The sequence below is a fragment of the Ursus maritimus genome, unplaced genomic scaffold (genome assembly GCF_017311325.1).
Source record: "Ursus maritimus isolate PB19 unplaced genomic scaffold, ASM1731132v1 scaffold_18, whole genome shotgun sequence".
Classification (NCBI taxonomy): domain Eukaryota; kingdom Metazoa; phylum Chordata; class Mammalia; order Carnivora; family Ursidae; genus Ursus; species Ursus maritimus.
In genome coordinates this window covers 35,179,170-35,202,284 of record NW_024424230.1, presented here as the reverse complement: position 1 = coordinate 35,202,284, position 23,115 = coordinate 35,179,170, and the positions used below count along the sequence as shown (strand labels likewise).

General features: G+C 43.6%; 1 protein-coding gene across 3 annotated transcripts in view; it reads left to right on the top strand.

Moving 5' to 3' along the window:
• The window catches only part of FHOD3 (formin homology 2 domain containing 3), a 451,796-nt gene that overhangs the window by 283,694 nt on the left and 144,987 nt on the right, over positions 1-23,115 (top strand). For all 3 annotated transcript variants that reach the window (XM_040632587.1, XM_040632586.1, XM_040632585.1), the window contains exons 8-9: positions 3,568-3,662; positions 10,471-10,614. In XM_040632587.1, coding sequence (XP_040488521.1) covers positions 3,568-3,662; positions 10,471-10,614 — 239 coding nt within the window. The remainder of the gene's footprint in view (positions 1-3,567; positions 3,663-10,470; positions 10,615-23,115) is intronic.

Below are 23,115 nucleotides of genomic sequence, written 5' to 3'. Positions count from 1 at the left end.
TTTCGAAGAAGTTCCATGTTCGTTGGGATGTGAGGTAATGAGATAGGACTTCATTCCCAAGCGTGTTGATCACACCTGATTAATAGGGAAGACAAATCCAGCCATCCTCTGAAGCCAACCCGTCTCTGCCTCCTGCTCGAGGATATATTGATCTGTGGAGTGCTCCTGGAGCGTGGTGGGAGTTAGGTGACAAAACTTAAGCTCTGTTTCCATGGTTGTCTATAGACGAAGCATAGATAAGCATGTTTGTCAGTCATGTAGAAAGACCCGGAACACGCTGCCCTTCTGATGGCGGGGTAGACCACCTCACGTACAGGGCATCGGGCTAAAAACCTTTATTTGGTGGGGGAGCAGTTACCACAGGGACCTAGGAGGCAAGTCGGGGGGAGAAGGCATTGAGTCATCTGCGGTGTGCTTGCTTTTTCTGGGTTGAGAGCGAGGCCCTGCGGTTTGGTGGGAAGAGGGGACCTGCCCTGGAGTGTGTAGAAGCCGGTTGGGTGAGTGTGGGTGTCACCACTGCCACCCGCCACCATGACAGTTACAGCTACTGATATTCAAGTGCCTGTTATGTACCAGACACTGTGCTAAGTATTTTTTCATATAAAACTCATTGATTCAGTAAATACTTCAGTGCCAGTGATGTGCTTGAAACATCAGAGGAAAAACGGGCTCTCATGGAGCCTCTACTCACAGAGCCAGTGTTTGGAGGTGGAGCTGGAGACAGAAGGACATGATTAAGGAAATTACTGTCTCCTGGGGTCCTTCATGAGCGCTGAGGCAAAAAGACAAAGTGCTTTCTCTCCCTGACACGTCCCAGGACTCTCTGAGGTTGACACGATCACCCCTACATAGAAGCATTTTCGAGCCTCTGCTCATTCCACTACTTTGGGGCTCAGCTTCTTTCTCTGTTACGGGAAGAGGTCAGATCATATGGTTTATACAGGGCTACCCCCCCTACACACACACGCACACACACACACACACACACACACACACACTTTATGGAGCACGCGGAGGTGGGGGTGGGGTTGCCCTGGACCATTTCATTCCAGTGGGGGCAGCTCCTGGGCGAGTTGAGTGGCTGGTGCTTCCCACGGGCCAGCTTGAGCCCTGTCAAGGCTGTTTTGTTGCACCAAAATGTTTCCTCCCCTTCACCTTCTTTCTTTAAAATGTTTCCCATTTTGTGGCCCCAAAACAATCCATGGAGAGTAAACATTCATCTCAGTAGTGTAGGAATATATGCAAGTTTCCAGGCTTTGATATCCTTAAAAGGTAATCACATACCACATCTGAAGAACACATTTTTCAATTAAATTTTTCAATTAAAAGAAGCCAGTGTGTGAATGTGTTCATGATAAAGGATTAAATGGTGTGCACACGAGTATGTCCGTATGTGAGAGGGAGGAGATGATCTGGCTACACTTCCCTTCTCTTCCCCAGGCCGTTTGGCATCTTTGGCTCCAAAGTATGCAACCAGAAAGCCGTTCTGGGCCCACTAGCACCACTGGAAGTGCTTAGCTTCAGCGCTGTCTCCTGCAGTCTCCCTTGTAGCCATCTGTGGGGAACCCACTAGAACCCGTGTTCTGCGCTGAGGTTGGGTGCGGATTGGGAATACTGCCAGTTGCACTTGTCCTGCACACAGCAGAAGGACTTGCGGTGCTCAGACTGGCCCTGACAGACTAGAGAGCTCCTCACCACACTGACTGCATGAGGGCAGGAAGAGCTGCCTTGCTGGGGGCTGAAGAACAGGTGTGGACTTCAGAATAGTTTGATGGTAAACATGAGCCATTAGCAGGCAAAGGGTCAGGCATTTGTGTTTGGAGTTAGGGTGAGAGAAGCTTGCCTGGTTCTAACCAGCTGGGCAGTTTTGCCCAAGGAAACGGCCTTCTGTTAGCTAGCTAGGAGAGCCCGTGCGCCTCTATAGCAAACTACGTCTGTGTTCTTAACCATCACGTAGTAGGTGCCTGTTTCTGACCCCCTTCCTTCTCTTACTGTGTGCATTTGCCCTCTGGCTCTTTTATTTTTATTTTTTTATTTTTTATTTTTTTTTAAAGATTTTATCTATTTATTTGATAGAGACAGCCAGCAAGACAGGGAACACAAGCAGGGGGAGTGGGAGAGGAAGAAGCAGGCTCCCAGTGGAGGAGCCTGATGTGGGGCTCGATCCCAGAATGCCGGGATCATGCCCTGAGCTGAAGGCAGACGCTTAACAACTGAGCCACCTAGGTGCCCCCCTCTGGCTCTTTTAAAAGAGCCCCAGCCTGGGCACCCGGGTGGCTCAGATGGTTGGGCATCTGCCTTTGGCTCTGGTCATGATCTCCGGGTCCTGGGATCAAGCGCCACATGGGACTCCTGGCTCAGCAGGGAGTCTGCTTCTCCCTCTCCCTCTGCTGCTCCCCCTATTTTTATTCTCTGTCTCTCTCTCTCTCAAATGAATGAATAAAAGCTTTTTAAAAAAAAAAAAACCCAGAACACCTCCAGCTTTACCCATTTCATGCCCTCTCAGACATCTCCACTTACTACTCAGACCGATTATGTGCCAGACGCTGTGCTAAGAGCAAAGAAGTAAGACCGAGATCACTGCTGTCCTTGGGGAGCTTAGTTCTCAAGGCCAGCAAATCAGCTCAGACATAACTCAGCCAAGAAGCCACCGATTTTACAGTATTTCAGAATTTACTCTTAGCAGCAAAAATAAACACTATCCCTAGAGATCTTTATAGAGAAAGCAGGAAGGAGCTTCATCCTCCACGTGGCCATGCCAAGGGCAAGGCAATACTTCACTTCAAATGCTTATCTCAGATGTAGGAAATTGTGTCCAGGTTTTGCATCCCCTTTGTGACCTTGGCCTTGGCTTGGCAGTCCTGAATGTGATGGGTTTCCCGCCCTCTCTGGGAGCCAGGGAATAACCACCCCTGAATCTTAACTAGCAGAGCCCCATTTAAGAGTCACTTCTTGTACCAGGTCCTCTGCCACCTTTGGCACAAATACTGTTTAAGCATCAACAGGGTTCAAAGGACCAGGTTCTTAGTGAGGTGGGTTCTTTGTACCCTGTTAATGCTTAAATGGTATTTATGCCTGGATTGAATAGAGGTAATATACTTATGTTCTTGAAATGTTTGCTAGACAGAGGTTTCACTGGTATTTCTGGGAGTCCACTGTTGGAGTGAATGTAAAGATCTCCATGTCCCCTTTCCTTGCAGGACATCAGAGCATACCACGCTGATGGACATACAGAGAGTATTTACCAAGAGTTTCCATGCTCAGAGAGGGAAATGCCCACGAATGGATTTTTTCAAATTACATATTTAATGTAAAGGGAACTTTCAAGCAAATTGATAGCCACGCTGACAATAGAGAGTACACATGTTCAAGTGGATGAGAATGAAGTGGTATATTATTGCCAAATTAGAAGCATATTCAAGTCCATCCTCAGGAGAATGTTACACTTTGAAATTTGGCGACTGAAAGACTGCCATCATTGGGTGATAAGTCTTTGGATAAACTGTGATACGAGTTGGATAAGGAGCACTGACTTGCTGTTTCTAATGATTTTTGCTTTACTCCTAGGAGTCAAACCCTGGTCAAATATCATGGAAATCCTGGAGGAAAAAGATGGGGTCGACACAGAGCTGCTGGTTTATGCGATGACTTTAGTGAACAAGGTTGGTTGATGATTGTTAAGGGTTGAATTATGTCTCTTTAACAGATATGTTGAAGTCTTCACCCCTATGAATATCTATGAATGTGACCTTATTTGGAAATAGGGTCTTTGCAGAAACAACCAAGGTAAGATGAGGTCGTTAAGGTGGGTCGTAATCCCACATGATTGGTGTCCTTAGAAGAAGAGGAGAAGACACACACACAGGGGGAAGACAATGTGTGCACACGTACGTGAGGAAGACAGCTGTGTGAAGACAGAGGCAGACATTGGAGGGATGCATCTATTAGCCAAGGACTGCCAAGGATTGCCAGCAGCCAGTGCAAGATGAGGCAGAGAAGGACCCTCCTTCTCTGCGGCCCCGCTTACACTTTGAGATCAGACTTCTTGTCTCTCAAACTGTGAGAAAATAAATTTCTGCTGGTTTAAGCCGCCCAGTTTGTGATACATTGTTACGGCAGCCCCAGGGAACTCATACAATGTGAAAATCTACAGTTTGCCCTCTGAGGAAGAGCCACGTCACCTAGGACCCCCATGATAGTGGCTGGAACCATGGCTACAGTGTTGTTTGCAAGAGGAAATGGTGTGTGTGCGTGCGTGGCTAGTGCACATGTGTGTGCAGGCCTGGGAGTGTCTGTGCTTTCTCTGCTTTGGTCTTTTCTAACAAAACCAGAGAGATGACAGAATTTTATGATTACTTTTCCTATCAAGATGTCCCCTTAAAAACATTTTTCCTTAAGAATATAAATTAGCAAGTTTTGGGGCGCCTGGGTGGCTCAGCCGGTTAAGCATCTGACTCTTGGTTTCGGCTCAGGTCATGATCTCAGGGTCGTGGGATGGAGACCCATGTCTGGCTCCATGCTCAGCACAGTGTCTACTTAAGATTCTTTCCCATTCTCTTTCTCTCCCTCTGCCCCTCCCCCTGCTCATGCATGTGTGCTTGCTTGCTCTCTCTCTCTCCAATAAATCATTTTTTAAAAAAGAATATAAATCCACAAGTTTTCCCCAAGTAAAATAGCTTACAGGGCCGCCTGAGTGGCTCGGTTAAGCATCCACCTTTGGCTCATGTCATGATCTCAGCGTCCTGAGATCAAGCCCAGCATCAGTCTCTGCACTCAGCCAGCAGTCTGCTTCTCCCTCTGCCCTTCCCCTGCTTGTTTTTTTTTTTTTCTCTCTCTCTCTCAAATAAATCTTTTTTTTAAAAAAGAAAGAAAATAGCTTACAGTCCAGGAGAAATGAAGGTACTCTTGTTCCACTGCTTAATGAATTCTGACTGCTGGGGGCAGGTCCCATCCTCCTTTTATGAAGGTGATATCACCCTTGTGCTCCCCTCCCTCCCAACACATCCCTCCTGGTCACCAGCTGGGAGGGCAGCAGCCATCTTAAGGATCCCTCCCTGGAGAGGGTGCTGACCCCACGCTGCCCTGGGACAGCCCACTCTCGGGACCTGAGTCACTTTCTCCTTGAAGCTGTGGTTGGAGGGGTGGTATGTCCCTCAGATGGCTCTCTGACCCCAGGAATCCCACAACCGCCCCATGGACCTGCCTTTCCTCCCCAAGCGGCTGAGCGTAGGCCTACAGTACCGGCTGCAGTGATGGGAGGTTCTTTAGAGAAGATTCAGAATCTCTGCATGAAGTACAACCAGGGAAACATTTCCCCTGATGAACTGGAGACACATTAGTAGAAAGCATTGTGAGCAGAAATTTCCACTAGATATTAAACTGTTGTGCAAACTCTAAGGATTAGAACAATGTGGTCCTGGCTCTTTCCTCAGCAGACAGATGATGGGAGCGGAGGAGCTCTGAAACAGACCTCACCGCCCGGAACAACTCACTCTAGGACTGCAGTCAGCGGGGAACGGCTTAGCATCATTCATGACTGGGGGCGGGGGTGTGCTAAATGGAAATAAACAAATACGTCCTTTGACAGGTACTGAAATGAATTCCAGACAGGTTAGAGTTCGATGTAACACATAACAGTAGCAAAATGGGAAGTAGAGGTGAAGATCATGTTAATCAACAAACCTGTCAAAAAGAATCCAAAGGGAAGGACTTTTAAATATTTCACTGCATGAAACTATGAAATTATGGATCTTGTTTGTAAAATGAAAACCACAAACAAAAGCTAAGGGCAAGTGGCAAACTGGGAGATTGTTTGCAAACAATAGAGCAGGAAGTTACCCAATCCTCGATATATAAAGAACCCAGTGGAATAATGAAGGACATTAAATCTAGTAAGATGTAAAGAAATATATACTAAAACAACAGGCGTTTTCCCCCAGGTCTCATTGGCAGGGATTGCTTTTTAATGAAATGCCATTTGTTGATGAGGACCCAGGAAATTCTTCTACAGTCCTGGTGAGGAATGGGCAGTACTTCTCTGTAGGATAATCCTAAGAATTCTATTTATGTTTTCAGACGTCTTTGTGAGTTGATTTTACCTTGCAATTTTAAAGCAATTTTCTTTTCTTTTTAAGATTAAGGTCATCTATTTCGTACCCTTTTCAGTCAGTGACATTGTTTTGGAAAACGTGGACTTGAGCAAAAATGGAATTTTCTTTCTTGCCTGATGTTTTCCATTGTCATGCTACCCATCCTATTGGCGGAGGCCGCGCTGGGCTGTTCCGACGGTCCCAGCAGTGTTGGCGGGGAGTGTGTGGGCATCTTGCTGCCAGTCACTGGCAAAGACCCAGCGCATGTCACATTCTCCCTGGCATCAGATGGCATTTAATGTCCAGGAATTCCTCGCTTACTCTTTCCCTTAGGGCAGTTCTATCTCATCTTTTATTAGTTCTGGCTCAGGGAAAGTTGAGGAAGGTCCTATGGACATTACTCCAAATGTCATCCTTTCCTCAAAAAAAAGGTCAAGTAAACCCCTGGCACCCACACTGGGTTTGCTTTCCTTTGTTGAATTTTAGGCCTGTTTGTTGCCCCAGTGAGTAAATGTTCTGAGATCCCAAACAAAATAAATAAATAAATTGAAGTGTTAATATGGGTCTGGAAAAAATTCAGACTCTGAAATCTGGGAAACGATTATATTGCTTTTCTAAGTTTTCTTTCAACAAAATAAAAGAGGGACTACCAACATGGAATTCAAAACATGAACATTGTTATGACAAAACAAGGGTGCTACATTTTAGCCTGCTTAGGGTTCCGAGACTGGCGTTTGCTGTCTTTGTTAAACAGGGACATTAATGGGGGGTTTCCAAGATCCAGACTAATCTCCCCCCATTCCTGCTCCTACCTCCTGACGCTGTGTTGTCAGATCTGAAGGAGTATCAGAAACCAACCATTTCTCACCCTGCAAGCTGATGTTCTCTAATGCCCTGTCTTGATCCAGCTGAAATCCCCTCAGTGGGAACCCCCCGCTTTGAGGGGCTCAGATATTGACCACCTTGTAGAATAGGAAGAGGCTGATGGGGGGGGGGTGAGTCACAAGAGGTATTACTGTTTCTGTGAGGCTGGCTTGGAGCTTTCAGGGAAGGGGGGTAAGTAACCTGGATGGGATTCATGCTGAGTATTCGCCTTGGCTTTTGCATTTCACTTATTGTTAATTACCATACCGGAAACTTGTAAGAAAAAATTCAGCTGTGTCAGTTGTAAAACTTGGATAGCTATGCATAACCTTCAGAGTTACCATATAGAACATTCCCATCTTCCCCCAAATCTCTGTCATGGTAGCCTTTTGTAGTGATCTCCTGATTCCCTCTTCCTAGCCCTGACAACCATTGTCTAGACTAGTTCTGTCATGTCATCAGTGTCGAATAGAACCACACAGGATAGATGTAACCCTTTGAGTCTGGCTTCTCTCACTCAGCATACTGTCTCTGAGGCTGATCTGTTACCGAGGGCAGTAATGGTTGCTCCTTTCTGCTGCTGCGCCCTAGTCTATAATATAGATACACCACGATGGATTCTCCCATTGAAGGAGACTTGGCTTTTTGCAGCTTTTGGATTTCACCAGTAACGGTGCTCTAAAAGTTTGTGTGCATGCATTGCCACACCGGGTTCTTCCTAGAAGAAATATTTGATGCAATCAGTGAGAACCCAGGAGAGGAAAAGAAAATGTCCTTCAGGACAGAAATTTCTCCCTTGGAGAGATGCCTGTGAAGATTTACGTGTCACAAGCCCTGGCAGGACGAGGTCTGAGAGAAAGCAGGTGGGGGGTGGGTCGTGACTGTCGTCTGAAAGTGAAGGCATCAAAAGACATTTGCCTCACAGACTTCTCTGGGCTAGCTGCCCCCTTTGCCAGAAGGAGGCAATTTAGCGGTGACATGTCAGGGTAGAAATGCGAGGACAGGACCCAGGGAGCAAAGGGAGCATGGTACAATTTGCTAAGCATGTCAGAGAATCAGCTGAAAATAGGCGAATGTGCTTCTAGGATGGATAGTCCTCTTCCTCTGCACCTGGAGAAAAGCACCTGTGTGTGTTGGTGGCAAAAGGCCATGTCCCCTGCAGCCATACCTGGAAGGGGTGTGTGTGGGCTTGGCTCCAGCCTGAATTTCCATGGCGGAAATGACAAATGACCTCTTAATACCCTTGCTTCTGGACCTATTATTGAGCAAGTCTCCCTGAATCTGTTCGGTTCTGTGGACCTAATTGTTTAATTAATAGTAAGCCCCCTTTATCGTGGTTGGGCTTGCTAAGGCAATGGGAATTAGGTCTAGGAATCTAACCCCCTGGAAGCTTTTGTAAGGACTTCAGTTGATTCTCAGCAGGGAAAAAAAGGAAAGAAGAAGGGAAGGGAAGTGAGAGGTGAGGAGGACTCTGTGCCTCATCGTGGCCCCCACACAGTTGAGTAGGAAGTTTTATTTTATTTTTATTTTTTTAAAAGCTTAGAGATATTTTAAGATTTTATTTTACTTATTTGACAGAGAGAGACAGCGAGAGAGGGAACACAAGCAAGGGGGAGTGTGAGAGGGAGAAGCAGGCTCCCCGCAGAGCAGGGAGCCCGATGTGGGGCTCGATCCCAGGACCCTGGAATCATGACCTGAGCCAAAGTCAGACACTTAATGTCTGAACTACCCAGGTGCCCCATAAACCCAACACTAAATGTCAATTCATCTGGGTTTCTCGAATGGGGAATTTGGGCCGAAACCAGGGCACCTCCATTCACCAGCCCTGCCCAGGCTTTGGGGTCCTGTTTTCTTTTCCTCATCTTTTAACGAGTTCAAGGTTTTCGCTAAAACCAGAAGATGGCTTGTTAGGATGATGGGATTCTTTAAAAGGCTGCATGCTCTTTCATTTCATGTCGGGAGCCAGGGGCAGCTCCGGGGACTGTTGTCCCGCTAATGCAGAGATGCTGCCGTGCCGTAGGTGTGAGCACGTGTTTATGACGGAGTCTGGTTCACAGCCTCCCGTTCTGGGTCCTTGCTGGGGCCCCTCATTAATCAAGCTATCCCATCTCGGTTATTTTTCATTCATTTCTGATCTCAACAGCGGTAACTTGAGTCCTCTTCAGTCAGCATTGAAAGGAAAAAATCCATTATTTGGGTTATGAATAGAGACATTCTCTCTAATTATTACTAGCCCCCAAATAGAAGCATTGGAAAAATTTGTGCTTCAAACTGTTCTTAAGACAGTGTTGGTCTTTTTTTCTTCTGAATTCAGAATAATTTTGAAATCTGTATGTAGGGTTCTTGGAAATGCAAAGGCAATGAAGTAGGGAGTAAAGACCTGTGTTGGGAATTCCAGGCCAGAATAATTTGTGCAGAAGCATGAGTGTGTGAGGGGAGGGGAGGCTTCTGTCCCAGGTCTGCGGGAACTTCTTGTTCCCTCAGGCAAACCCCTTCCCTCCCCAGCCCTCATCTCCCCACTCGAGAGATAAGGGCTTGCAGTAAATCACCTCAAGGGTCCCTCCAGTTCTGAGCAGAAGCCCCGTCTGAAAGATCATCCTTCTTTTAAGAGACACAGAATTCAAAAAGAAGTCTGCTTTTCTCCACTCTTGGGTTATCTTTTCCTCTCTTGGTTGTTGCTTTGAAATTTCTCATGTTTTCCTAAACTTCATAGACCAAGGGCAAGGGCTACCAAATTGAAAGAAAAAGGACTCATCGCATTGTTATAACTCCAGCTGTTGGTAGACTTTTCCTAACAGGAGTTTCTAATCAGCGAGCATGTTAGTTTTCTATTGCCATGTAACGAATTACCACAAATTTAGCAGCTTAAAACAACACAGACTTATCATCTCACAGTTTCCGTGGGACAGGCTCCAGACACCGCCTAGCTGGGTCCTCTGCTCAGTCTCACAAAGCCATAGTCAAGGTGTCGACCAGGACTGGAGTCTGGTCTGAGGCTTGGGAGCCTCTTCCAAGCTTTCGTGGTTGTTGGCAGAGTTCATTTCCTTGCAGCTGGAGAACTCATGGTGGCTTGCTGCCTCTTCGGGGCCAGCGGGATAATCTCTCTCCTAGTCTCCGAGCTCCGGAAATGCCTAAACCTGCTTTTAAATGGCCCACCTGATGAGGTCAGGCCCACCCAGGATACTCTTCCCTTTGATTAACTCAAAATCAGCTGATTTGGAATTTGAGTATCTGTAAAATCCCTTCACCTTTGCCATATAATGTAGTTCAATGATGGGAGTGTCCTGCTTGGACTCAAGGGGATTATACAGGACCTATACAGCAGGAGTGGGCTCTTGGGGTGTGTTCTGCTTACCACGCTATAGGGTTTTTTTTTTTTTTTTTCAAACAATCTGGTCATTTGTCTTGTTTTGTCCCATATAGTTAGAATCCTGGCCACTGGCTACCCTGCAAAAAAATGCTTCGAGAGCCTTGAGACTGTCCCCTAAAACATGCTCGTGTCCTGTTCTTTCTTCAGACACTGTCGGGATTGCCAGACCAAGACAGCTTCTACGATGTGGTGGACTGCCTGGAGGAGCTGGGCATTGCGGCCGTGTCCCAGCGGCACTTGAACAAGAAAGGAACCGACCTAGACTTGGTGGAGCAATTGAACATTTACGAGGTAACAGCACGTCCCTTCTGGATGGCGTCGTACAGCTTGTCAGGGGCTGAGGCGAACGCGTTCTAGATGGGTGGTCCTGAGTGTGGGGTAGCAGCATCCACAGCACCTGGGAGCTTTACAGAACATAGGTTCTGGGGCCGCCCACCCCCAGACCTCCTGAATCAGAAACTCTGGGAGTGGGTGCAGCAGCTTGCACGCTGCAAGCTTCAGGTGCTGCTGGTGTTCACGCAAAGGCCAGAGCCCCTGCTGGAGGAGACTTGGTCGCTTGCTGACTGTTCAAGATACTACACAGCTTTTCCCTTCCCTCTGAGGCCTCTCTTGCCTCGTTGTGGTGTTTTATTTGCTATTTAATGCCATCGTAAGGAAATAAAAATGGAAATTTTAAAATATTAGCATAGATTTTACCGTCCATTTTCATATTATGTAATGCCAGTTCAAAATGCAAATATAAGAGCATTTAACTTCTATGCAGAATCCTATGCAATGTGCAGTTCCTGGCTCCTACAGGCCTGTGGGCTTTGTTCCTACCGGAACAGTGGAAATACTGTACAAGGTGAACTCTGTTTTTACTTCAGCTCTTGGTATGTGTTTATTCTGTTAACACTCTACCTTCGACTGATGAGTAAGGAAGGGCTGAAAGGAAAAGGAACTGTGGGCTGCCTTAACTTTCTAGTTTTTCTGTGTCATTGCAGCATAAGTGGTTGGCTAGTACAGCAGAGTAACCCAGTTAAGAAGGGATATGGTAGGACCCTTGGGTTGCCATCTCTGTGCATTCAGAGCCAGCTCTGGTTTGCACGGAAGGCCTCTAGGGCTCCAGGGCTGTGTGTGCCTCTGCTTAGTTCCAAGGGAGCACGCCTCCCTTGTGCTCATTTTGATTCTCACCGAGCCCCGTGGACCGTGCCTCTATCAGCACCCTGTGCTAACGGGGGCAGGGGTTGGCACACGTGCGTGCTGGATCTGCTTCCCCTACTCATGCACACACTCCATTGTCCCACTGGATTTCACTTCTAAAACACAAGTTTAGGGGCGCCTGGGTAGTTTAGTCGGTTGGGTATCTGACTCTTGATTTCGGCTCAGGTTGTGATCTCAGTGTCATGGGATCGAGCCCCACATCGGGCTCTGCCCTCAGCATGGAGTCTGCTTGTCCCTCTCCCTCTGCTCCTCCCCCTGCTTGCTCTTGCTCGCACTCTCTCTAAAAAATAAATTTAAAAAACCCTCAGAAATTTAAAGATAAAATTAATAAGAATTTCAAGCTGGCAAAAGAGTATTAGAACAAGCACAGAGCCCTGCAGAGTGTGAGCATGGAGCCCGCATGACACATCCATCAAGGTGGCCTGGATTTGGGTTACGCATCATGACTTTGTGGCCTGTTGACTGGAGTTCAAACTGTTCCCTGTGGGTTAGTTTTAAGTCAAATGCCCTCTTATTGAAGTTACTTATTTGATGTGACTCTTGTCTGGACTCTAAATGAAGGTTAGAGCCCGTTTTATGAGTAGCCACTCACATTCCTTATTGCTGATCCTGACTGTCCCAGTTCCCTTCCATGGCCAGAAGGGGGCAGAATCTGGAGATCTGATTCCACTCTGGTGTGTGACTACACAGGAAAGCTTATTACTGTAGACACAATTATACACATGCTTACCCATAATAACGGTATGAACTAGGCTGTCCTTGAGGACATGGTCCAGAATGTACTCATCACCCCAAAAAGAAACCTCATACCTGTCAGCAGACACTTTCCATTTCTCCCTGCCCCGCGTACTGCATAACGCCCAAACCACGAATCTACTCTATGGGTTTGCCTTTTCTAGACGTTTCCTATAAATGGGACCGTACAACATGTGACTAGCTTTCACGTAACGTGTTTTCAGGGTTCATCCATGTTTTAAGCATGTATCTGTACTTTGTTCCGTTTCATGCTAATGTTCCATTGATAACACTGCATTTTCTTCATCTGTTCACCACTGGATGGACATTTGGGTTATTTCCATTTTTGGCAGCTATGAGTAATGCTGCTACGAACATTTGTGTACAGGGTTTCTGTGTGGACATACTTCCACTTCTCTTGGCTATATCTCTGTAAGAGTAAATTGCGGGTCATATGGTAACTTGATGTGTAGCTGTTTGAGGGACTGCCAGACTGTTTTCCACAGAGGCTGCGCCATTTTACTTTCCCGCCAGCAGTGTAATGAGGGCTCCAATTTCTCTTCATCTTCCTCAGTGTTTATTATTGTCCTTGTTTAAAAATTATAGCCATCCCAGTGGATGTGAAGTGGTACACATTTTGGTTGTGATTGGCGTTTCCCCAGTGCCTAATGATGTGGAACACCTTTCCATGTGCCGATTGGCCATTTTTCTATTTTTCTGTGGAGAAATGTCTATTCAGATCCTTTGCCCATTTTTTAATTGGGTTGTTCTGTCACTCTTGAATCGTAAGAGTTCTTGATATACTCTGGATACTAGATCCTTATCAAATATAAATTTTAATACATTTTTCCCAGTAGATGGGTTGTATTGTTCCACGTCTGACCTAACTGATCAGTCTTATTCATAGTGATTTATATTTTTAATCTTTCCTTTTTTCACTTACAAAAATGATATGTACTTACTGAGGAATATATAAGTCTAACAGGGAAGAAAATCACCCATGATTTTATTACTAACCATGGTTAACATTTTGGTCCATTTTTCTAGCCTTTTTTGTATATGCAGGTGTATGTTTTTAACTATGGAGATAATTGTCTATACACAGGGTCGTGTGCTGAATCTTTATTAGTAAATATGTGTTAGAGCCTTTTTTTTGTTAAATTAAATATTCAATAACTTAATTTTATTAGGAACACAATATTCTACCTGTATGCATGTACCATAATGTAGAAATCTCCTTTTTTTTTTTCCAGATTTGGATTATTTCCAAACTTTTGCAATTAGAAATGCTGTTATGATGGACAGCTTTATTCATAAATTTCTTGTGCATGGCTAGAGTCCTTGGAAGGATATTTCCCAGTTAAGAGGCTCCATTGTGACTTTACTGGGTAGAAGTGAACAGACTGACATATAATTCACTATTTGCTACAAGTCATTGTCATAAAAAGTGACAGTTGAGGGACAGAACAGAATTATCTTTTTATAATCTTAGGAGAGATCAGAAGACACTAAACCAGAGATACTTGTGATCAGAGCTTAAAGCTTCCCATAGCCACCCAGCAGGCCCAATTCTTTGTGTCCTTGCTCTGGGCATCTTCTCCAGCTGACCCTCATTTCCCCAGTTATCTGCTCTGACTTTTGTGTTTTGTTATCACTGCCCAATGGCCCTGGGAAGCCAGTGGCTGGTGGAGGAGTATATTCTTACGACTCCTAAATGAGAGGTTAATGTAAGAATACTAGAGATGGAGCAGGAAGAAACCAAAGACAGTTGGCTTACATGGAGGTGAAAGGTGGACTTTTCCTGGTACAGACAACCTTTTTACCTTAGCCCCCCGATCAGAACGCCCATCTCTGAGACTCTGCTCAATCAGAGGCTTGCATGAATACAGCTCTGGATTCTTTGTAGTCAGTGTATACGGGAAGACTGCATAATGCAGGTGAATTTCCCGTTAGTGAGCCAACTGGGAGAGAATTTTGAAAAGTGGCCTGGATACCTACCCCAGGAAAGTTCCCGCTTCAGGCTGTACCTTCTCTTCAGCCTGCCTGACTCTCAAGCTACCTCCCCATCTCCCTCTCCCCCTTCCCATCAACCTTTTCAAAAGTTGTTCTGTGTTCACCATCTTCCTTTTATCGAATTGCATTTCCTCCATACTTTTAGCATCAAATATAGCATCTATGTGTTACTTAAAGAACAATAAAACAAATTCCTATTGGGATGGTTAATTTTATGTGTCAACTTGACTGGACCAGAAGGTGCTCAGATAATTCTAGGCATGTCTGTGAGGGGGTTTCTGGATGAGATTAAGATTTGAGTTGGGAGAATGAGTAAAGATTGCCCTTGCCAGTGTGGGCAGGCCTCATCCAATCTGTTCAGTAGAACAGATTCTCTCTGCCTGATGGTAATGAGCTGGGACAAAGGTTGCCTACTACCTTTGAACTCCCTCTGAGACTGACACTGTTGGTTCTCAGGCCTTTGGACCACCAATAATTCTTTATAATAAATCTCCATGCATATCCTATTTGTTTACTTTCTCTGGAGAATCCTGACTGATACCCTCATGTATTTAAGAATTAGAACATTACCAGGAACTCGGAAGTGTCCTTTGTAGCCCTCCCTGCTGTCATCCCACTATCCCCCAGCACTCTTCTTTTCTTTACACTTTTACCTGAAAATCCCTTACTCTGTGAGCTAACACAAAACATCAGAATATCAAATCAGTTGACAGATCAGAGATCTTGTTATCTAGCTGTGCTAATCTAGTTATGCTAATACTTTCAAGAATACAGACTATAGAGGCGCAGAGGGAGCCGCGAGGGGTCTGTCTTAGGTCTTTTCTTCATCATACCTGTGCTCTCTGACCCGGAATAGGCGAGGTCTCCAAGTGTGGGGATCACAGGTCCCCCCGCCCATCGAGTACTATTCCATTGTGAGACATCTCTACTACATGGCTCAGAGAGTCGTGGCTCGTGAGCCCACACATTCTACATTTATTTACTACAGGTAATCCTCGGCCAGGAGATCCTTAGCCAGTCCTATCCTGGTAAGGGCATTCCAGAAACAAGAGCTCTCATTTTAGCAAATATCATTAGGCTATTTATTAGGTAGCCTGGTTATTGGTATACTTAAAAGACTAGAAGAAGTCACTTGCCTTGTTTCTTTCTCCAGAGGCATTCCTCTATAAAAGGAGTGAAGAGGTCACAGGCCAGCTGTTCTAGCTCCTTCCTCCCAGTCTGTATGCCTAAACAACACACTGTTTAATTATGTCTGCTCTCAAACTTTTTATAAAGGGAAATATATCATTTGTACCCTTTTACACTTTCCCATTTGCTTACCGTTTTTTAAACCTACCCATGTCGGGGCACCTGGGTGGCTCAGTCGGTGAAGTATGTGACTCTTTTTTTTTTTTTAAACATTTTTTTAAAAGATTTTATTTATTTGAGAGAGAGAAAATAGAGCATGAGATGGGGGAGGGTCAGAGGGAGAAGCAGACTCCATGCTGAGCAGGGAGCCTGATGCGGATGCGATCCTGGGAGAACTGAAGGCAGACACATAACTGAGCCACCCAGGCATCCCAAAGTGTCTGACTTAATCTCAGCTCAGGTCATGATCTTAGGGTCGTGAGCCCAAGCCCTGTGCTGGATTCCACACTGGGCGTGGAGCCTACTTAAAAAAAAACAAAAAGCCTACCCATGTTATTGTGTGGTGTTCTCGTTTATTCATTTTCATTGCTGGCGAATGTATGACAATTTATTTACCCACTGTTCTCGAAATGAATGTTGGTTGGTTTGTGGTATTGTTGCCATGACAAACAGTGTTGCCTTGAGTGTTCTTGTACTTCCTTTCTGTGTGTGTATGCAATACTTTTTATGTTTAAATATCAGTTTTATTCTTGCTTTATAAAAATATTTAGAAATTTGTCTCCTTTTTCTCTGATGATTTGATAGAATTCCTTTAGGGAATTGTGTGGGCCTGTGTGAGGAGGAGAAGAAAGAGTGTGCGTGCGTGTGTGTGTGTGTGCGTGCATGCATGTGCTGGCGGCAAGAGAAAATCTTCTGTAACTCCCTATCTTTACTGGGATCAATTTTGCTAAATTATATTTTACTAGGAAATCATTCATTTCTTTTGGATTTTAAATGGATTAGCAAAGAGATGTATAAATCTCCTATGAATGTTTTTAATTTCCTCTGTTTCAGTAGATATTTTCCCTTTGATAGTTCATAATTTTTGTTTGTAATTCTAAATAAACTAGCAGTTTGTCTATTTTTTGTTTTTTTTTCTGAATAATTTTGACTTACATATGATTTGCACTGCTTTTCTGTTTGTAACTCAATACTTTTTATTTATTTATTTTTATAGATTGACTCCCCACTGAATGTGGCCTGGAGCCCAGCATGGGGCTCGATCTCACAACCCTGAGATCATGGCCTGAGCCAAAATCAAGAGTCAGATGCTCAACCTACTGAGCAACTAGGTGCCCTTCAATACTTGTTTTTAAAATTGAGGTATAGTTGACATACAATATCCTATTAGGTATACATCATCATGATTCGATAGTTTTATACATTATGAAATGATCCCAGGATAAATCTAGCTGTCTATCACTGTACAAAGTTATTACAATATTATCGACCACATTCCCTATGCTGTACGTTACATCCCCATGAGTTATTTATTTTATAACTGGAAGTTTGTACTTCTTAATTCCCTTCATCTGTTTCCCCTGCCCTCTGAGGGTATCCCTACTCGGGTAACAGCTTGTTTCTTGCATCCGTGAGTCTGTTTTTTTGGTTTGTTTTGTTTTTCACATTCCACATATAAGTGAAATAATATGGTATTTGTCTTTCTCTATTGGACTTATTTCACTTAGCCTTATACCCTCTCAGTCCGTCCATGTTTTTGGAAATGGCAAGATTTCATTCTGTTTTATGGTTGAGTAATATTCTATTGTGTATATATACCACGTCGTCTTTATCTGTTCATCTGTCAGTGGGCACTCAGGGTGCTTCCATATCTTGGTTATTATAAATAAAACTGCAGTAAACATAAGGGTGCATATATCTCTTTAGAATTGGTGTTTCCATTTTCTTTGGAGAATTACCCAGAAGTGGGATTGCTGGGTCATATGGTAGTTCTATTTTTAAGTTTTTGAGGAATCCTGTACTGTTTTCCAGAGTGCACCATTTTATGTTCCCACCAACAGTGCACAAGGGCTCCCATTTTCCCACATCCTCACCAGCACATGTTATTTCTTGTCCGATAACAGCTGATCCTGACCAGTGTAAGGTGATATCTCACTGTGGTTTTGATATGTTTCCCTGATGATTGGTGGTGGTGAGCATTTTTCATGTGTCTGTTGGCCATCTGGATGTTTTCTTTGGAAAAATGTCTAAGTCCTCTGCTCATTTTTTAGTTGGGTTGTTTGGGAAGCTTTGGAGGTCCTTTATATATTTTGGATATTAACCCCTTATTGGATCTATGATTTGCAAATATCTTCTCCCTTTTCAGTAAGTTGCCTTTTTTGCTTTGTTGGTGGTTTCCTTCACTGTATAAAAAGCTTTTTAGTTTGATATAATCCCATTTGTTTATGTTTGCTTTTGTTAACGTCGCCTGAGGAGACTGGTCCAAAGAGCTATTGCTGAGGTTGATGTCAAAGAGCTTATTGCTTGTTTTCTTCTAGGAATTTTGTGGTTTCAGGTCTTATACTCAAGTCTTTACTCCATTTTGAACTTATTTTTCTGTATGATAGAAGAAAGTGGTCCAGGTTCATTTTTTTGCATGTAGCTGTCCAGTTTTTCCCATCACCATTTATTGAAGAGCCTGTCTTTGCCGCATTGTATATTCTTGCCTCCTTTGTCAGAGATTTATTGACCACATAAGCATGGGTTTATTTCTATTCTATTCTATTCTATTCCATTGATCTGTGTATCTATGTTTGTGCCAGTATCCTGTTTTGATTACTGTAGCTTTGTAGTATAGCTTGAAATCAGGGAGCATGATACCTCCAGCTTTGTTTTTCTTTCTCAAGATTGCTTTGGCTATTTGGGGGGTCTTCTGTGGTTCCATACAAATTTTAGGATTATTTGTTCAACTTTGCTGAAAATGCCTTTGGTATTTTGATGGAGATTGTATTGAATCTGTAGATTACTTTGGGTAGTAGGGACATTTTAACAGTATTCTTCCAATCTGACAGCATGGTGTATCTTTCCATTTATTTGTGTCATCTTCAGTTTTTTTCATCAGTGTTTTATTGTTTTTGGAAAATAAATTTTCCATCTCATTGGTTAAATTTAATCCTAGGTATTTTTTTGGATGCAATTGTAAATGGGATTTTTATCTAATTTTTCTTTCTGATAGCTCATTATTAGTATATGGAAACATAACCAATTTCTGTATGCTAATATTGTGTGCTGTAACTTAACTGAATTCACTTATTCTAATCATTTTTGTTTGTTTGTTTGTTTGTTTTGGTGGAGTCTTGAGGACTTTATATAGTATCATGTCATCTACAAATAGTGACACTTTTACTTCTTCCTTTCTAATTTGGATGCCTTTTATTTCTTTTACTTGCCTAACTGCTGTGGCTAGGACTCCAAATATTATATTGATTAAAGTGATGAGAGCTGGCATCCTTGTCTGTTTCTGATCTTAGAGGAAAAGCTTTCAGCTTTTCACCATTGAGTGTGAGCTCTGGGTTTGTCATATATGGCCTTTATTATGTTGAGGTATTTCCTTCTATACCCACCTTTTTGAGAATTTTCACCATAAATGGATATTGAATTTTTTCAGATGCTTTTTCTATACCTGTTGAGATGATCATATGATTTTTACCCTTTGGTAATGTAATGTATGATATTGATTGATTTGTGGATATTAAACCATCCTTGCATCCCTGGATTAAATTCCACTGGATGATGGTGTATGATCCCTTTTAATGTTCTGTTGAATTTAGTTTGCTAATACTTTGTTGAGGATTTTTGCAGCAATGTTCACTGGGGATATTAGCTTGTAGTGTGTGTGTGTGTGTTGTTTTTATTTGGTTTTGGTATCAGGGTAATGCTGGCCTCATAAAATGAGTTTGGAGGTGTTCCTTCCTCTTCAATTTTTTATCTTTATAATTTTCATCTCTAACTTTCTTTCAGTTTACTTTGTTGTTTTTTTTCTAGTTTTTTGAATTGGTTATTTAATTCATTTCTTTACTTTTTCTTGTTTTTAACCATCTTCATGTTTCTAGACTATAACCCGCTTGGTGATGATGTATTCTTTCTTAAAATATGCTGTTGGAATTCTGTTCATTACTAACTTATTTAGGATTTGTGCACAAGTATTCTTAAGTCTTACTGGCTTCCCCCTCATCCTCCCTCCACCTCTTCTCTTCCTTTCCTTCTTTTTGTATGCCGTCTTTATCAGTTTGGGCATCACTGTTTTGCTAGCATTTTGAAAGAATGATGTTAGTGTTTGTGAGATGACTCTTGTGTGTTGCTTCTGTACTTCTGGTGGCTAAGTGTGCTAACGGCTCCAGGATCTCTCTCTGATCATTCATCCTCAGTGTCCTCCCCTGGATCCTTCTCTGACCTCCCTTTCAGTGTCGGGGTTCCAGACCTCCTCTCTCAGTGTGTGTGGCCTGTTCTGATTTACCCAGTGAGTTCAGTTTTTGAGGCTGGTGGCTGATATTTGACCTTGAGCTTTTGCCAAGGCCCATGGCTGCCTGCTTTTCTTCCTGCTTCTCTTCTTGTGTTACTTTCATTCATGGGGCCTATTATATATCATATACTTTGCTGGGGCTAAAAGTGCAGAGAGAAGTTCTGTCTGTATCCAAGGAACTCTAAACCTATAGTCTAAGACAAGCAAATAGCTGATTCCTCCAGGAGCCAAATGTAACAGTGCAGAGGGACATAGATGGTGCCTAGGGAGCTCTATGTTGGGCACAGCTGTTTGGAAGCTGCACATGACATGTAACCAGCCCTAACTGAACTTTATTTTTCTCCCATAAAGAAAATAAAAGTCCTGTATCATCTGTTCGTTTCTCCGCTTTTATAAACAGTAGAGTCTTCCATGTTACAAACCTGGAGCTATCCTAGACTCCTTTATTTTTTTTTCTCCTGCCCCCCCTCCCATTTAGAAATATAATAGCTGACAACCTCACTTTCTTCTCCATTCCCCTAGCTCTGGTCCTCTTGTTTCTTACCTGGATTATTGTAGTATCTTCTCATTGTAGTATCTTCTCTTCTTAACAAATTCAAAATTTGCTTTTTCAGCACAACTTTATTGAGCACCTACTATGTTCCAGGCACTATTCCAGACCCTAGGACATAGTAGTGAGCTAGACAGACAAGGCCATTGCCTTCAGGGAGTGCACACCCTAGTGGGGTGCATACAGTGGCCAAGTACATGAATTAATTGAGAATTGGAAGCTCCAAACATGTTTATGAAGAGAGACAAGATGAAGTAGGGGTGAGAAAGTGAGGCAGGGACAGGAAAGATGGCCTTCTGAGAAGATGGCCTAAAGAAGGATAGTGATGGAGGGCAAAGCAGCAGAGGAGCTCTGGCTTGGCAGGTGTGAAGGGTCAAATAGAGATTGGTGTGACTGGAGAGGTTAGGGTCTGGGACAGCAGCATGATCTGAGCCTGGAGAGGCTGGCATCCTGCAGGGGCTATATCCCATTAAGACCTCTCTCTGTTCTCCCCCGCCTAACTCCCAGCAACTGAAAAAAAGGATCTTCCTGAAAGTTAGATCTGACTATGCCATTCCTCTAAGAGAACAAACTTGAGTAAGCAAATGAGTGAATGAATACATGAGAAAACCTTTTCTGTGGCCATGAGGATGAAGCCCAAACACATTGAGTTGGTACAGAGACCTACATTGTTTGTGGCCTTTATGCTCCTGTGGCCTTGTCTCTGGCCACTCCTACAATGTCTCTGAAGTTCTCTCCTGTCTCTAGAACATGGAAGGCAGGTCTTTGCGGGGGTGGGCAGGGAGTTTTCCTTCATTCTCTCTTCTTTGCCTAGAGTTCTTCCTTCCTGCTCTCATAGTTTGCAAATTCTTACTCCTGTAGGAGTCACCATAGATCCATAGATGTCCCCTTATCCGCAAGGCGTTCGTGCCAAGGTAAAAGGAGTTCCTCCTGCTTGTCCCCTGCTCTTTGCTCATAACTTAGGAAAGAGAGCTCGCTATGACCATAGCTTGGACTGAGCAGTCCTCAGGACGTACTTGTCTGTCTGTCTTCCTTTGAGCTGTTACTCTGAGTCATATTTCATTTCTTTCTTTGCCCCAGAGCCCAGCAGTGTGCTTGTCCAGAGTAGATGTTCAGTAAGTGCGCGAATGAAAGTCTCTTTTAGATATCACTTGTTTTATGACTATATTTGCCAGATGCTGGGTTGAAGGAAGGGCATGATTTAATCAGGATGCAGCTATCTTAAAGGAAAGAGTAACATCCCAAGGTGACAACTCGATGCTTGAGATACGGGGCGGAATCAGGGTTTTTATTCCTTTCTGAAAGTGAATGTTCTGAAAACTATTTACTGCCACAGGACAACTAAGTTCAGTATATGCAGGGACAGCAAAGAGACCTATGAGCAAAGCCAGGCTTTTCCTCACAGAAGACTATGAATGTTTTCAAATAATTGCAGAGAACTTGGTTCGGTTTCTAGAATTCTTGCTAAAAGTGAAGGATGTCTGGTGACCACATGTCCTGGACTTTCTGGGGACAGGCCCAATTCCATGTAATTTAATTCCATTTCAGAGAGGTGATTTAATTCCTGTTTAATTAAATTCATTTTAATTTTTATAGCTTCATATGAGTTTTCAAATACATAAATTCACAAATCAAATATGAAAACTTTTGTCAGATTATATGTTCTAATTTTTAATTCTAAAAATGTGGTCCTGGTAATGGAAAAGCATATTAAGGCTGAAGACTTTGGGGGTGAGAGTGTGATAACGTGATTTATTTTAAGAAAAATGTATTTGGTCATTATCCTCATTTCTGGCTCACAGCTCCCCAAACCCTTGAAATTTCCTATGTGTTGAGAGTGATAAAGGTATATTTTGTTATATTAGGGAGGTGACTTTCAGAAAGCACCTAAGGATGGGGCTGGTTGCCAAAGGAATGGTTGGAATTTTCAGCCCCAATCCCTGACCTCCTGGGGTTGGAGGGGCTGGACGTTGGATCAGCCAATCGCCAATGACTTAGTTAATCATGACTACATCATGAAACCTCCATAAACACCCACGAGGGCAGCTCTTTGGTCCTTTTTGGAGAGCTTCCAGTCTCAGGGAAGCAGAATGCTGACACATTCCACCAAGTTCCATGAGGACAGAAACTCCTTTGTTTGGGAACTTGCCCTGTGTCTCTCTTAATCTGGCTGTTGATTTATATTTTTTATCCTATAATTTAATAACCTGGTCAATGTAAGTAAGTGTTTCCTTGAGCTCTGTGAGCCACTCCAGCAAATTCATTGAACCTAAGGAGGAGGATGTTGGAACCTCCAGTCTGGTTGGTCAGAAACACAGGTAACAGCCTGGAGCTTGCAGCTGGGATCTGAATTGGGGTGGGAGGCAGTGAGGCAGTCCTGTCGAACTGAACTCTTAACCTAGAATATTTGATGCTGGCCCTGGGGAGACAGTGTCAGAACTGAGTTGAATGGAGTTAATTCTTAGACACCCTGCGGGTGTTCAAGAATTGCTTGACTCCCCCCCCCCACTGTTGGAATTGGGTCCAGAGACCCTAAAAGAGAGGGGTAGCTATTAATGTTAGGAATAATTAACTAATAGTCCAGTCTCTTCAAGTCCTTTCCTGTCATAGGTGATTTTAAAAATGTGTATCAGTTACTCTTGCTGCATGTCAAGTAAGCCAA